This window comes from Anomaloglossus baeobatrachus, chromosome 12 (genome assembly GCF_048569485.1).
Source record: "Anomaloglossus baeobatrachus isolate aAnoBae1 chromosome 12, aAnoBae1.hap1, whole genome shotgun sequence".
In the NCBI taxonomy this organism is placed as follows: Eukaryota; Metazoa; Chordata; class Amphibia; order Anura; family Aromobatidae; genus Anomaloglossus; species Anomaloglossus baeobatrachus.
The window spans coordinates 67,305,391-67,314,191 of record NC_134364.1 but is presented as its reverse complement, the minus strand read 5'-3'; the positions used below and the strand labels follow the sequence as shown (position 1 = coordinate 67,314,191).

The following is an 8,801-nucleotide window of genomic DNA, read 5'->3' as shown; positions in this document are numbered from 1 at the left end:
ATTGATGACTGCATTGCTCTTTCTCCACGGGCGCGTTCACACTGCATGATTAGCGCAGGACGAGGAGCCGCCATCTTGCCATGTAAATTAACCTTTTTTTTGTCACTCCCAAACCCCAGGGCAGAGACACGGCCTTCTCTGTGTGGATTCACATGTGGCCCCTTTGTTCCCACCTCCTATTTGTTGTTACAGTCAGATTTGCTCCACATTTTTTGCACATTTCATCCTTTATACTATTATAAAGCCACAATTAGCGTTCACATTGTGCAGCAGCTCCGGGGCTCGCACCCACCCATCATCAGTATTGGTTTCTCCCTTTTTATTAATATTTCCATGGCTGGGATACCCTGGGTTACAGCTCGGCTGCGCCGCCGCAGAGCATGCTGGGATAGAAGCAGCCCCTCCCCCGTGCACTCATCAGCTGTCCGGGCAGCACGTGTCTACGGCAACGCTATGATAAGAAACAGCGGTCTTTGAACTCCATGACAACCAGCAAGACGCTTTCTCCCTATACGCTGAGGGGCGGGGCTTCGTGTAATTTTAATAGTCAGCCAATCGCCGGCCTTCCGGACATCTGCTTTGACCTCATCACTGAGCGACCGTTACCTAGGTGACCAGTAAGCACTATAATGGCGACCAAGCTGGAGGAGCTGAACGTGACCCCGGAGGAGATGGAGCGCTTTACGGCAGCTTTTCAGGATCGCCGATTCCTGGAACTTTTCACCCAGTACGTGGAGGAGCTCCAGGACCCCGAGAACCAGCGCCGCTACGAGCAGGAGATCCGGGAGATGGAGCGGCAGAGAGGCTTGGACGTGCAGTTTATCCAGCCGCAGCCCTGTTATGTCCTGCGGACCATTGTGAACGGGCGCAATAAAGCTTTCGTGAACGTGTGCAGCAGCCCCGAGATCCAGAAGCCGCACCGAGCGCCCGCCACCAGCAAGGATGGCCGGACCGGCCACGAGTGGACCCTGCCGTGCACCCTCACCCCTGCCCGGCAGGAGCTGGACTCCGACAACTGCCGGGTGCTCATCTACGACGTGGTCTTCCACCCGGACACCCTGCAGCAGGCCTCCCTGAGCGACCGCTTCCGCTCCTTCCTGGATCTGACCGCGCTGAGCACCGTGTCCCGGGAATACCGCGTGCAGGTGGACACCGAGAACTTCCAGACCGTGAGTGAGAAGTATATGGGGAGAGCACAGCCGACCTTCATCCGCAAAGCGATCCCAGGAGATTCTTCCAAACCGCAGGGTGTGACCGGCGCCCAGCAGTGTCATTACTACTACAATGCGCAGAAGAGCAGGAAGACCACCCAGCCCCCCACAGCAGTCAGTAACCACAGACCCTCTCCCCTGGAGCCCACCGTACCCCACTACACCATCCGCCACCGCTCCTACCTCAGCCTGCAGGACTACCGAAATTCCCGGGACTCTGCCCCCAGCCCGGTGCCCCAAGAGCTGGTGATCACCGTATACCTGCCCCTACTGAACTCTGGTATCGCCATCAACCTGCAAATCCACCCCAAGGATCTGAGCCTGGAATCCTACAATCCGGCCTACAAGCTGCAGCTGACTTTGCCCTACCTGGTGGAGGACAGTCGGGGCACAGCCCAATTCAACAAGACCACAAAGCAGCTGGTGATCACCCTGCCCGTGGTCCAGCAGGACCCACCCAGCCTGATACCCACTCTTCCGCCAGCCAAAGAGGACTCTCCCCAGTCCATTGGGACCACTGAGGATTCCAAGAAGACCCCTCCAAACTCACTGGACAACCCCGAGTGTCCCATAGTCACTTGCTCCCAGGATGCCACCACAGTGACTCTCCTCATCCACGTGAAGGACATTGACCAGCACAGCGTCACCTCGGAGGTCAGCAGCTACCAGTGTGAAGTCCGCTTTTGTGTGAAGACATCGTATGCTCCTTGCGTCTTATTTGTGGCCTTCCTGCCGCAGTACGGCCTGAACACCAACGAGATCACTGTCAACGTGTCGGCCGACAACATGGTCATCGAGCTGACAAAGTCCACCGACAACTTTGGCCCATGGAAGAGCCTCTACTATGGTGTGAACAGCAACACTCTGCAGGTGAGTTATGTTATAATCCCCTCCTCCCTCCTTCTCGTCTCCCCTCCTCCCTCCTTCTCGTCTCCCCTCCCCTCCTCCCTCCTTCTCGTCTCCCCTCCCCTCCTCCCTCCTTCTCGTCTCCCCTCCCCTCCTCCCTCCTTCTCGTCTCCCCTCCCCTCCTCCCTCCTTCTCGTCTCCCCTCCCCTCCTCCCTCCTTCTCGTCTCCCCTCCCCTCCTCCCTCCTTCTCGTCTCCCCTCCCCTCCTCCCTCCTTCTCGTCTCCCCTCCCCTCCTCCCTCCTTCTCGTCTCCCCTCCCCTCCTCCCTCCTTCTCGTCTCCCCTCCCCTCCTCCCTCCTTCTCGTCTCCCCTCCCCTCCTCCCTCCTTCTCGTCTCCCCTCCCCTCCTCCCTCCTTCTCGTCTCCCCTCCCCTCCTCCCTCCTTCTCGCCTCCCCTCCCCTCCTCCCTCCTTCTCGCCTCCCCTCCCCTCCTCCCTCCTTCTCGCCTCCCCTCCCCTCCTCCCTCCTTCTCGCCTCCCCTCCCCTCCTCCCTCCTTCTCGCCTCCCCTCCCCTCCTCCCTCCTTCTCGCCTCCCCTCCCCTCCTCCCTCCTTCTCGCCTCCCCTCCCCTCCTCCCTCCTTCTCGCCTCCCCTCCCCTCCTCCCTCCTTCTCGCCTCCCCTCCCCTCCTCCCTCCTTCTCGCCTCCCCTCCCCTCCTCCCTCCTTCTCGCCTCCCCTCCCCTCCTCCCTCCTTCTCGCCTCCCCTCCCCTCCTCCCTCCTTCTCGCCTCCCCTCCCCTCCTCCCTCCTTCTCGCCTCCCCTCCCCTCCTCCCTCCTTCTCGCCTCCCCTCCCCTCCTCCCTCCTTCTCGCCTCCCCTCCCCTCCTCCCTCCTTCTCGCCTCCCCTCCCCTCCTCCCTCCTTCTCGCCTCCCCTCCCCTCCTCCCTCCTTCTCGCCTCCCCTCCCCTCCCCTCCTCCCTCCTTCTCGCCTCCCCTCCCCTCCCCTCCTCCCTCCTTCTCGCCTCCCCTCCCCTCCCCTCCCCTCCTCCCTCCTTCTCGCCTCCCCTCCCCTCCTCCCTCCTTCTCGCCTCCCCTCCCCTCCCCTCCTCCCTCCTTCTCGCCTCCCCTCCCCTCCCCTCCTCCCTCCTTCTCGCCTCCCCTCCCCTCCCCTCCTCCCTCCTTCTCGCCTCCCCTCCCCTCCCCTCCTCCCTCCTTCTCGCCTCCCCTCCCCTCCCCTCCTCCCTCCTTCTCGCCTCCCCTCCCCTCCCCTCCTCCCTCCTTCTCGCCTCCCCTCCCCTCCCCTCCTCCCTCCTTCTCGCCTCCCCTCCCCTCCTCCCTCCTTCTCGCCTCCCCTCCCCTCCTCCCTCCTTCTCGCCTCCCCTCCCCTCCTCCCTCCTTCTCGCCTCCCCTCCCCTCCCCTCCTCCCTCCTTCTCGCCTCCCCTCCCCTCCCCTCCTCCCTCCTTCTCGCCTCCCCTCCCCTCCCCTCATCCCTCCTTCTCGCCTCCCCTCCCCTCCCCTCCCCTCCTCCCTCCTTCTCCCCTCCCCTCCCCTCCTCCCTCCTTCTCCCCTCCCCTCCCCTCCCCTCCTCCCTCCTTCTCGCCTCCCCTCCCCTCCCCTCCTCCCTCCTTCTCGCCTCCCCTCCCCTCCTCCCTCCTTCTCGCCTCCCCTCCCCTCCCCTCCTCCCTCCTTCTCGCCTCCCCTCCCCTCCCCTCCTCCCCTCCCCTCCCCTCCTCCCTCCTTCTCGCCTCCCCTCCCCTCCCCTCCTCCCTCCTTCTCGCCTCCCCTCCTCCCTCCTTCTCGCCTCCCCTCCTCCCTCCTTCTCGCCTCCCCTCCTCCCTCCTTCTCGCCTCCCCTCGCCTCCCCTCCTCCCTCCTTCTCGCCTCCCCTCGCCTCCCCTCCTCCCTCCTTCTCGCCTCCCCTCGCCTCCCCTCCTCCCTCCTTCTCGCCTCCCCTCGCCTCCCCTCCTCCCTCCTTCTCGCCTCCCCTCCCCTCCCCTCCTCCCTCCTTCTCGCCTCCCCTCCCCTCCCCTCCCCTCCTCCCTCCTTCTCGCCTCCCCTCCCCTCCCCTCCCCTCCCCTCCCCTCCTCCCTCCTTCTCGCCTCCCCTCCCCTCCCCTCCCCTCCTCCCTCCTTCTCGCCTCCCCTCCCCTCCCCTCCCCTCCCCTCCTCCCTCCTTCTCGCCTCCCCTCCCCTCCCCTCCCCTCCTCCCTCCTTCTCGCCTCCCCTCCCCTCCCCTCCCCTCCTCCCTCCTTCTCGCCTCCCCTCCCCTCCCCTCCCCTCCTCCCTCCTTCTCGCCTCCCCTCCCCTCCCCTCCCCTCCTCCCTCCTTCTCGCCTCCCCTCCCCTCCCCTCCCCTCCCCCCTCCGTCTCGTCTCCCCCTCTCTCTTGGCTTTACATCACTTTCTTTGTATAACCTTCTGTCTTAAACTGTACAATTACATTTGCTGTCTATTTGTAGTTCCCTGATCTTTAGAATGGGGGTTGGGATCCTGTGGTGCTGTAGGGCATGCTGGGAGTTGTTGTGTCAGCTGTTGAAGTGGTACAGGTTGCAGACCGTGATGCAGAGCGGTGTTCCCCATCTCCAGTCCTCATGAGTTCATTTTCAGGGTGATAGTTCAATATGCACTCATGGGGGCGCCTGAGGACTGGAGATGGTGATCACTGGTGAATATGCAGCGTTACATGGTGATGACTCAGTGCTGCCATCTGCTGGCCTGTGTAATAACTGCAAGCTGTGCCATAATTTTTTCTTTTCTTTTATAGGAGAGCAGTTTTATAAATGAGAATGCGGATGAGTCTTTAGATAATAGTTTACCCCCTTCTACTATTCCATGGTCGACCCAGGTTGATGCACCGCAGCTAAATGTCCTGGAAATGACGACTGGCAGAAGGAACCACATCCGGATGAAGGTAAGCACCGACCAAAAAGCCCGTTATATATAGGGACTCTCCAGCACAGGATGACTGTTCCCACCAAGCACAGGCGCTCTTGCATCATGGCGGCTGATCATTTACCTCCACCTTTCTACCTGCTGGTTTTCTATCTCCTCCCTTCTCTGCTGTATGAACCAGAGCTGTCAATCACAGAAGAGGGGAAAACCAGCAGGTGGGAAGGTGGATTTAGATGATTAGCCACCATGATGCACCAGCGCCTGTGCTTGGTGGGAACAGTCGTCCAGTGTTTTGTTTTGTTTTTGTTTTTTTATTGTAAAGGATTAGTCCATGAATAGATAATTAAATTTATAAATTTACAACTAATGGGGTTTTCCTGCTGGAAGCACTAATGGGGTTTTCCTGCTGGAAGCAGCAATTTATAAGTAAAGGGGGGGTCACACACATGTCCACTGTCCCATTTTTGTCTATGGGCGTTCGTGCACTTGTGTCACTGCCTCTCCTATAGACAGTTAATGCACATAGGGAACCCGGACCCCCCAGACTTGTACAATGGCTTGGACCCGCACTGATCTCAATAGATCATATATATTAGTTCTAAATAATTTTTTATTTATTTAGTTTTTGATACATTAAATGGACAGACTAATGATGTGACCACACTGGGGCTCTGTAGGCGCCAGGTGTCACCACATGTTGCTTCCTTTTACCCTGAATCGTGCTCTTTTATACCGTGGTTTTTGTTTTTTCTTCATGTCTTGCTCATGTTTTAAAGAGCACAATCCCTTGCCAATCCCTCCTGTCAGCCGGGTCGTCCTGCAGTGACTGGAGAGGAGTGTGGCGCCCCTGAGGCTGCCGTCGCCACTGAGGTACTTCACCTCAGTCAGAGGTGTGGTGCCCCATCCTGGGTAAGAAAGAGGTCATGTATCGGTTCATGCCCCAAAAGACCTGCAGACTCCCAGTTTATGCTCACACATTAGATAAGGGCTGGGGCAGGTCCCATTAATGCATTGCAACTAGTAATCTGGTTACGGCACTTAATCCCTGTGCACTGTCTCTAGAACCATCCAGGGGAGGAGCTTGGTGGGTGTCTGAGGTAAAAGGGGCGGAGCTAAGTTTGAAAGTTGATCGTTGTCAGTCAGGAGGAGGCAGGAGACCGATGAGGAGTGAGGGCCCCGGGGTCCTGCTCGGCTCTGAGGAGACTGAAGAGAGAATCCCAGCGACTTAGGGGAAGATTGTCAGATCCCCTATAGTTGTATTTGACAAGCAACAGCTTAAGTTGAAGGGATTGGTTGCAATCTTGGTCCCGGTCCCTAGGCTAGGACGATCCTTCAGGACTTCCTAGTAACACCGGAGGCCAGGGTGGCTGTACGCACCTTTTGGGCCACAAGCAGCACACAAATCCACTGGAAGGGGGCCACAAAGGACCAGGGAGCCAGGCAGGTTGGGGACCTTCAAAGGGATTTCTGAGGGAGCCAGGCAGGCAGAAGTCCCATTACAGGTCCGTGTTTCTCACAGCTCCATAGCAGTGAATGGGGCCGGTGCATGTGCAGCCCCTCTCCTGCCACTGCTGGCCGGGGGACCCTTTATCTGGAGCCTCTTTAGTTTTTATTTTTTTTATTTATAATTTTTTTTTTTTTTTAAGTGAAAACAATATTGCAAAGAGGCCTTTTTTTATTCTATACTCCGCAGCTCATTATAAAGTTCACGGACCACCATTGCTGCCTTTCAGTTTCATAGGTCTGGGACATCTTGGATCTCCTTACACCATGCCACATGCAGTCTATCTTGTTTGTATGGGCTAAGCTGTTAGTGATGCGCTGGTCTGCAGCCTTGCTGATGGTTTCCAATTATCTGTTATTGTCTATATCAAGTACCAAAGTTTGCCCCATAATGGTTTGTGTATTAATTGATTTTCCATCATTCTCCTCATTGTAATATTAGGATCTTATTGGTGACTATTTCATCACTTTTCTTTGTCACTTGCAGATACCTGTGGAAGAGGAGCAGTTTCTGACTGATGAAGAGCAGCATTCGGGTCTGAGCGGGCTCCGGAGTCTGAAGAGCAGTCATTCTGAAAACACAAGCCAATTCGATACCAACGAAACCTCCGAGGAAAGCCAGCAAACTCTGCACCCGGCGATGGGCTGTCCGACATCACCCCTGACACAGCCCTCTGCCCAGCGAACCCACACAGACCGCCCCGCTGAGGAAGATGAGGGTCTCTGCACACCGGCCCCAGAACTTGATGGAGATGATCTGCCGGATGGTGCAGAGCTTGCTCCAAATCCTACACCCAACCCATCCAGTACAGACCATGTCCTCTATGACGTCGCCTGCTCCGACAGATCTGCCCTCTTCTTCTCCGATCACAGAACACAATGTGCCTTTAAGTTTGACAACGCCCTGTTGTTTGACCTGGACTGATTATTCAGTGTACATAGTTAGGTAGCATTAGGTAGTATTCAATTAAATCCCTATTTAGAGGTTTTGTGTTTGGGTTTTTTTTCTTAATTTTATTTTCTGCCAGGCAGGTACCAAACATGGATTGGGTTACTAGGCTCTTCTGACAAATGAGAAGATGTTGATATTTATTTTTTTAACCTCTAGCCAGAAGGGCCTAGGCTGTACTTTCTGATCTGTGTTACCATTGCGATACCCGTCCTGAGCTAACAGCCTGGTAGCCATATATTATGTGACGCTGTTAGTTCAGGTTAGGAGACCACAAGCGTGATACAGAACAGAAATTATGGCTGTGTGAATACGTCCGTACCCAGGAGAGTCGGTATCATGACCTGGACTATTATGGCCCGACAATGTCTCCTACATTAAGCAAGATCTAATCAGTGCTGAGGCATGCCCTTCACTTGGGGGAGGGGGTTACACTGGGATCCTCTTGGGTACGGTCGTCTTATGTTAGGATTATATATTTTTATTTCTTTACCTTGGGCAATGCTGATGTGTTATGCCTGGGGCAGGGCAAAACATGGTGCACGGATTCTGTCCGGTGTCATTGACATCTGTCCCTCCCCGTGCCCTGCCCTAGGCCGAGCATGGTCAGCTTTGCTCCGAGTCTTCCGAACATGTCACTTTAGTAGTTGTATTCCCTTGTGAAATAATCTGTGACTTCTTACCTTCTAACTTTGCATTGTGTCGTTCCTCTGGTCACCCTCCTGGGAAATCTATGATCGATGCCCATCTTGTCAGTAGGGTCTATGCTATGGACTATGGGGTACATAAAAAAAGCAACAACATTTTATTTTTTATACCCAGCAGCATAATTTCCTGGAGGAGTAACAGAGGAATGTCACAATGCAGGGTTTACAAAACCCCACAGAATTGTAGTTTTTGGGGTATTTAATAGAATGGACAATGTCTTCTGTGAAGATGTTGTACAATATCAGAAACAAGGCAAAACATGGCTGCTGTATAGTGAAAACAGCGCCACACCTGGTGGTGAGCGGTATCTGAGCTCATTCCTATACACATCAGTGGTGCTGAGCTGCAATCCCGCACACGACCTGTGGATGGGGGGTGGGGGGGGGGGGTTTGGGCAAAAGTTATTCTAACTGTGAGCAACCCCTTTTAAAGATTCTTAAGTGTTTGCTTCTCCGAGAAGATGGTTGTGCCTTATTTATAAGTAATTATTTGTGTGCCAAAGATTTCCTGAGCCTGCAAGCTCGTTTACTTGTATTTTTTATTTTATTTTTGGCCTCGTTTTCTATTTCTTTGCCAAAACTGTGAACAGATCTCTGGGAAACGAGTAGAAATTTGCTGCTGGAATCTGGTAACTGCACATTGAGCGGTTCCAGGGGCCAAAATCCGAGTGTTTATAAAGTGTGATGACAACTTATTGT

At 55.6% G+C, this 8,801-nt stretch overlaps 1 protein-coding gene across 1 annotated transcript; it reads left to right on the top strand.

Moving 5' to 3' along the window:
- Nucleotides 1-586: 586 nt before the first annotated feature.
- On the top strand, nucleotides 587-8,487 carry LOC142258410 (protein kintoun-like). The gene is made up of 3 exons (XM_075331003.1): nucleotides 587-2,081; nucleotides 4,816-4,962; nucleotides 6,934-8,487. Exons 1-3 carry the CDS (start codon nucleotides 630-632, stop codon nucleotides 7,369-7,371), a joined length of 2,037 nt encoding a protein of 678 aa, XP_075187118.1. The 5' UTR covers nucleotides 587-629; the 3' UTR covers nucleotides 7,372-8,487.
- The last annotated feature ends 314 nt before the right edge of the window (nucleotides 8,488-8,801 follow it).